This window comes from Astyanax mexicanus, chromosome 11 (genome assembly GCF_023375975.1).
Source record: "Astyanax mexicanus isolate ESR-SI-001 chromosome 11, AstMex3_surface, whole genome shotgun sequence".
In the NCBI taxonomy this organism is placed as follows: Eukaryota; Metazoa; Chordata; class Actinopteri; order Characiformes; family Acestrorhamphidae; genus Astyanax; species Astyanax mexicanus.
The window spans coordinates 28,741,469-28,749,061 of record NC_064418.1 but is presented as its reverse complement, the minus strand read 5'-3'; the positions used below and the strand labels follow the sequence as shown (position 1 = coordinate 28,749,061).

The window sequence follows — 7,593 nt, the reverse complement described above, 5'->3', positions numbered from 1 at the left end:
AATAAATAATAACAGTTTAGAGTGGAGTTCATATGTACCTAACTAAAAATAAAAACCCATACTATATTTTCTCTCTAATTTTATCCTAGTTTTAAAACTACAGGAACATGTTGAGCAAAGAATCTGAGACTGAACAAGGCTGAACAAAAGTTTCTGACTGACAACAACACAAGATGTATTTCTGTTAATAATGATTTTATTTACTTATCCAAACATACAACACACACACTGTTTTCTTAAAAAAAAAAGGAATAAATCCTATACAAGTTAACGATCAAGCTTTTATGGTTGTACATGGAAATCAAAAGATGGATTATTATTAAAAAAAAACCCTAGGTAAAAAGACAAACTTTTTTATAGAATGTTTAAACTATCCTGTACTATTTACTTAACAGATTAAAAAAATAACAAAAAATAAATAATAAATAAATTATTATTTTTATTAATAATAAATAAATAAATAAGATCAATCTGTCTCTTGAAGGAAGAGAGCATCATGCAATTTAACAAAGAAAGAACTACCAGTTTGATTAACATCAGAGAGAGCAGAGAGTTCTAAAGCATACAGGCCTATCAGCATGTTTCTTTACAGATGCTGTAAATCATCTTCTCTCAAGCTGTTTTCAGTCCAGTGTTTCATTTCCCCAAGAGACATGTTGGCTATTTCTGCTTTCCATGTACAACTAAGAACATTCAGCTAAGTCTTAGGTATCTATTTTGGTTTTGTTCCATACCGTAGAATACTTCAGTCCTTTACTGGTATGACAGCACATGCATAATGAAACGTATAGGTCACACTTCATTATAAAAACTAAGTCACACACTGGCTCAGAATGTGCTCTGAAGAGTCGCTGTAGGCCACACAAGTCTACAGCTAAAGCTATTTACAGCTCCTCCTCAGTAAAACGGCCAGTACCCTATAGAAAACGCTATAAAGACAGAACAAAACTAATGTCAAATGTTTTGAAGTAATGTTTCCACAGCCTCACAGTTTGAGCTTTTTGACCTTTTTCATTTTAATTAAAGTTTAAATTTCACTAGTAGTTTAATTCTGCATAATTAAATTAAGATGTAAACAATATGCGTCACATAGAGTGGTTTGATATGAACTGTGCAGTTATAGAGAAACTTACCAATTCAGAATTAGTCTCAGTGTTGGTGACTAGATCAACATGTCTGAAGGATTTAATGCCTCTATAAAAGTTACCCCAACAGAAAGCTATAAGCTATTAGCCTACATAAAATATACTGACAGATATATGAAACATTGTTCTACAGAAGTTCTACAGAAGATTTTGGTGTTTTTTTTTTTTATATTTTTATGCACTGTAAAAAAAGTTTACAGCCTTTTCTCTGCAGTGTGCTTCTCTCAAATCTGCATTAAAATTATGAGAAAACATTGTCTATTGTAATGTGAATAGGTGTACAAATATATATATATATATATATATATATATATATATACAGAAAACATGGGTTATCTGTTTTAGCTGCTGTAAAAACTGTAATACAAACTGTAAAATAAAAAGTATCATTTGGTTAGAAAAAGCCCCATTAGGTAATGTTACACAAAATATTTGTAAAACAATGGTAACTTTCTGATAAGTAGAATGTTTTTTGAGGCAACCCTTGCTGCCAGAAAATCACAATTTTAATTCTTTATTGGTAACACTTTTTGGTCATGGTTGAGGTTAGGCTGAGAGTTAGGTGTAAGAATAGGTTCTATAAAAAATCATTTAAATTCAATGTAGGGTTAACTTGCATTTAATAGACTTGCAGTTGATTGTTAGCTGAATTTTAGGTGAACATATATCCAAATAAAATAAACCTATACATAAAGGGCGCTGTAAGAAAGAAATTGATTATTTTGTTTCATTCACAACTTTTTTCCATTATAATTAACATTACCTATTTTCCAAACTCAGTAGTCATGTGTATGGTTAACTGGTCATTTTGAATAGAAATTAGAATAGCTATATTTGCTCTATGTTAAATTATGAAAAAAAACAGTACAACTGTACAACACTGTAAAAATGAAATTCTTGGCCAATACAAAGTATGTTCTGTTTTGCAGAATTTCATTCATTTTGATACTTTTATCATCTTCACAAAAATTAAATAGCGTAAATGCATTTTTTGGTCTTATAATGAAAAAATATTTATTGAACTCTTTAACATTTTACCATTCTAGCAGACATTCGGTGCATTCCTGACCATTGTAGCCTATTGGAGATATGTTAAATCATGTTTGAATGACCACCACCAACAACAACATGAGAATTTTATACTGCACAGACCATTTCATACCAACCCACTCTGATTGACGAGTTAATTATGAACTATGCAGAATATTTTTTAAACAATGTCCTGATAAAAAAATCCAGCTGGTTAGCCAGAGAAAACATACATTATGCTGCACACTAAAAAACAGAGGTACTTAAAGGTACACTTTTCATAATTGTACCATCAGAGGTATAATATTGGTCTTTACAGGGTCAGATGTGTTCCCTCTGAAGTACAAAGTCTTTCCTAACATCAGAAAGTACACACTTGTACCATTTAAGCAGGCAAAATGTACATTCGTCATCACTGTACTAATAAACAATATATATTTTAATTATACTTTTTTTCATTTGAAAGCCAGACAATTTAGGATCATCAAGTTCTTGACACATATTCTGTTGATGATAATGTTTATAATGTTTACTGGTACAAAAAAACATACAAACATACAGCTTTGTATGTTTGTGTGTGTATGCTGGGTATGTTCTTTATCTATCTCTTGAGCAGGCATATATTTGATTTTTTTCTGGATTATCAGCTGGATTTTCTTTGATCAGGTTTGTGAAACTGTCACCTTAAGTATAAAGAAATGTAAAGCTGTCTAAACAACATCTGGACAGATGTTACTCTACAGATGTGAGGGAGCTATATAAGCTGCAGTCTGTGAGTGACTGTTTTTTTTTTTTAGTATTATTTCTATAGGCTATTATTTACAGCAGTGCCAGTGTTGAGTCTCAGTCTCTACAGAACACGTATTCTGTGTAACTGGTCCAGACCTTGTCCTCGCTGGGCTCGTTGCTGGAGTACGCGCAGGTGCCCGTGGAGCTGCACGCGACCATGCGGAACCCGAACTCGGTGAGTTTGTCGAACGCCTGCTCGAGGAAGTTGTACTTGAGGTAGTAGCGCGAGGTGTAGCGCTCCGGGGGTCTGTCGGGGTCTCGGCTCTCGTTGAGGGTCTCCCCGAACACCTCCTTGGCCAGGGAGGTTTTTCCGCAGACGGTGATCCGAGCCACGCGCCTGAACTTGGCGTCGGTCTGGATGTCGCGCCCGATAGTGTAGGACCCCCGGTAGCCCACCGTGATGTAGCCGCAGGACTTCTTGTTCTCCTGGGAGGGAGACGGGGAGGTGGAGGGGGGCAGCAAGGCGCCCCCCGGGCCGGGAGCCTCGTCCCAGTCGCTGCTGATGTGGGACAGGTCCTCGCTGATGGAGTTCTCCTTGCTGACTCGGGGGCTCAGGCGCTTGGAGAGCTCGCGCAGCTGGAAGAATTCCGCCTCGCGCTGCAGGCGGCTCTTCTCCGGGAAGTAGTCGGGCAGCACGAGGTTCAGGTCCCGCAGGTAGTCCAGGATGTAGCGGAAGAGGAAACCGTCCCTGTCCAGGAAGAAGCGCCCCTTGCTGTCCCGCGCGAGCTCGCGGGGCGTCTTCTTACTGAACATGCTCCAGAGCAGAGAGTCCGGAACCGACACCAAAGTTCTGTGCCTGGTCACGTACACCTGACCGCCCACGTTCAGCTCGATGATCTCAGAGAACGGGGCTGGAGAGTCTCCTCCGTTGGTCACGCCGCGGTCCGGGTCCGCTAGAGCCATCTCTGCTCCTCCAGCTGTCCCAGTACTCTCCCAGTAGTATCCTAGCTTCCCGTATCCAAGTGCGCACGCGACTCCAGCACCGAACAGCTCAAAACCTGCTGCTGCTGCTGAGCTGCATCTGCTGAGCGGCTGAGGGGCTGCTGAGGGTCTTTCTCTCACCCTCCCCTCCCTCAATACTCAACACAGTGAAGATGATGAAGATGGGGGGAGGGGGAGAGGAGGGGTGTTTAAACAGAGAGCGCAGAGAGAGAGAAAGAGGGGAATGGGAGGAGAATGCAGCCTGCTTCTCCTGCTCCTCCTAGCCTGCTTCCTATGCTCCTACTGCTTACGCTTCCTCCTGCTGCTCCTCCTTGCCTGGTGCTCTTACTTCTCCTGCTCCTGCTTCCTACGCTCCTCCTGCAGCTCCTCCTTGCCTGCTGCTCTTGCTTCTCCTGCTCCTACTTCCTATGCTCCTCCTGCTTCTGCTTCCTCTGCTGCCCCTGCTTCGTCTGCATATCCTGCTCCTCCCAGCCTTCTCCTGCTGCTCTTGTTAACCTGCTGCTCTTGCTCCTCTTGCTTCCTCTGCTTTCCATGCACCTCCTGCTTATTCTAGCCTGCTCCTCCTGCTCATGTTTCCTATGTTCCTGCTGCTCCTGTTAGCTTGCTGGTCTTGCTCCTCCTGCTTCCTCTGCCTCTTGTAGTCCTGCTAGACTGCTTCTCCTGCCTCCTCTGCTACTCCTGCTTCCTGTGCTTCTCCTGCTCCTGCCAGCCTGCTCCTCCTGCTCTTGTTAGCCTGCAGCTCTTGCTTCTTCTGCTTTCTATGCTTCTCCTGATTCTGCTTCTTCTGCTCCTGCTTCATCATCTTCTCCTGTTCCTGCTAGCTTGCTTCTCCTGCTCCTTATAGCCTCCTGTTGCTCCTGTTAGCCTGCTGCCTTGTTCCTCTTGCTTCCTCTGCTTTTCATGCACCCCCTGCTTATACTAGCTGGTTTCACCTGCTCCTGCTTTTTCTGCCCATTATGCTCATACTCGCCTACTTCTTCTATTCCTGCTGCTGCTCCTGCTGCCAGCCTGCTTCTTCTGCTCTTCCTGCTTTTACTGCTCCTGCTTTCTCTACTCCTCCTGCTCTCCTACTTCTCCTGCTCCCCTTGCGGTTGCTTATCCTACTGCTGCTCTTCCCGCTATTCTGTTTCTCCTGCTCCTCCTCTTCCTCCTGCTAGCCTGCTTCTTCTGTTCCTGCTGCTTCTGTTGCTGCTGCTGTGGATGATGATGGGCAGTGATGGGAGATGATAGTCTAGTCGTTAGTCAGTTCCCTTTACTGAGTTCACTTAAGGACCTGCAGCTGGAGGCTCAAGGTTCTCTTTAGCTCAGGGTCTCCTGACTCTATAGACCTCTTCTCTCACACAGTCCCCCTTTCTCTATCACAGTATCAAACACAGCGTCAGTCAAACACACCATGAATAAATACAGCTGTTCTAACGCTGTGTGTCTCTCTGAACACTTTCATCAATGTTATGTTAGTTTCTAGTAAAGCTCCTGGAGCACTGTCTCCACAGCCTTTTCTCCACAGGCTGCGCAGGCAGTGTGCAAACATTAGGCAGATCTGCAAGGTTAGAGCGCCACCTGCTGCTAAGTGTGAAGTATTTCACAATTTTCACAAACATTTAAAAAACGGACACAAAATTATTATGCCCGCTTCTTGAAAGTTGTGAAATTTCAGTTACTCCTTTTTATCCCACTAAGGTCAGGCCTCACTTCTCTTTCTTCATATAATGTGGCCACTAAGGAAATGAAAGCAAAACTAAATAGCCTTCTTCTTTTGCTGATCTCAGAAAAGAGTGTAAAGGGGTGCATTATTAGGTTAAATTATGTTTTTAAGTAGTATAATTTATATTTAAGTCTAAAGCATGCTTTGGTCAGTACCTTAGTCAAGCTGGTTTAGGTTGTTGGTCATCTTAGCTCATACATAGGGTATGTTTACATATACTTTAAGATTTAATGTTAATTCTGCTGCTATTACTATGTCTAAAATGCCTCATATTTTCTAGTGCAACAACTTACCCATTGTAAGCAAAAAATATGTGTACATGCCTATACATATGCTAGCAGATAGACTCCTCATATTGAGCTGTATCTTTCTAGATATCTATATCAAGCTATAAAGATAATCAACCTAAGAATGTTAAACATAATCAAGCTGGCTGTACAGTATGACCAGCATGACCAAGCTAGAGCTGGGAGTTTAATCAAATTAATTAACTGTTTTAATGCGATTTTCAAAATGTGATACTCAAGATAATATACAGCTCTGGAAAAAATAGGAGACCACTTTAGTTTCTGAATTAGTTTTTTCTGATTTTGCTATTTATAGGTATATGTTTGAGTAAAATGAATGTTGTTGTTTTATTCTGTAAACTACTGACATTTCTCCTAAATTACAAACAAACAAATATTGTCATTTAGGGCATTTATTGGCAGAAAATGAGAAATGGCAGAGCTTTCAGACCTCAAATAATGCAAAAAAAACAAGTTAATATTCATAAAGTTTTAAGAGTTCAGAAATCAATATTTTTGGAATATCCCTGTTTTTTACACAGTTTATATGCATCTTGGCATGTTCTCCTCCACCAGTCTTACACACTGCTTTTGGATAACTTTATGCCACTGCTGATGCATACATTCAGTTCAGCTTGGTTTGATGGCTTGTGATCATCCATATTCTTCTTGATTATATTCCAGAGGTTTTTAATTATGTAAAATCAAAGAAACTCATAATTTTAAGTGGTCTCTTATTTTTTTTTTTCCAGAGCTGTATATATCTTTACATATAGAAGCTGCAAGATTAAATTTTAGTATAGACATTTGCTTCTGTCAAAAATGAGCCACCATTATGTTTAACAGATAAAGTATCTTTCTTCTCTTAGAATGTAATGGCTTTGCCCAAAGTGTCCCCAACATCAAAGAAACATTAAACCACCTGTGTTTATGCCAGGGCATATAGATTATGTCCGGGTAATTTCTGGCATGTAGAAGGGGCTACATTTTTATTAACAATGCTAACTGATATTTTTGGTATTGTCCTTTATATAAATATTTCTGTCTGGAGTTTCTAATATTTTCCCTGTGTTTTCCAAACACACTTTGCAATTAATGCAATTAATCAGCTGATAATCAGCCCATTGCCAATTAAAATGTCAATTCAACTTAAATTTGTAAGTACACAACTGATTTAAATGACTTCCAATGTAAATTCCACAGTGTAGACAAAAGTTATTTTAAATTGCTTGTTCTCTTCTATAGTCACACAGTTCAACAGGCATTTTTTTCCTTTCACAATATAGTATTGTGTAATATCAAACCAACTTTCATTTTCACTCAGCTAATCACAAACTCCCAGTTCATCATTTTTTATGAGAACAGTGAAAATAGCAGAACAATTTCATTGTTGTACTAATGTAGATCTCACACCCATATGTTCTGTTTCATTTCCACACATCATCAATTTCTGAAAATTCCAGACCCTACTTCCACATGTGGCAGACAGTGAACTGAGAATATTGTGTATTGCAAAATGTACCATGTGAGGATGTGTTTCATGTGGACATGGTTAATGTAACCCTCATGTGTGCGGTTTTATAGACCACAGAACCTCTTAAGAAATAGTTTTAGACACACACACACATATACATACACTTACTTAAGTCTTCTTCTTTATGTTCTTGATGTTCAACACAGTTTGTTAATTAAATAA

At 39.6% G+C, this 7,593-nt stretch overlaps 1 protein-coding gene across 1 annotated transcript; it reads right to left on the bottom strand.

Annotated features, from left to right (window-relative positions):
* Window positions 1-237: 237 nt before the first annotated feature.
* Window positions 238-5,104, bottom strand: kctd12.1 (potassium channel tetramerisation domain containing 12.1). The gene has a single exon (XM_049485302.1). The coding sequence runs from the start codon at window positions 3,864-3,866 to the stop codon at window positions 3,018-3,020; it is 849 nt and encodes a 282-aa protein (XP_049341259.1). The 5' UTR covers window positions 3,867-5,104; the 3' UTR covers window positions 238-3,017.
* Between the last annotated feature and the right edge of the window lie 2,489 nt (window positions 5,105-7,593).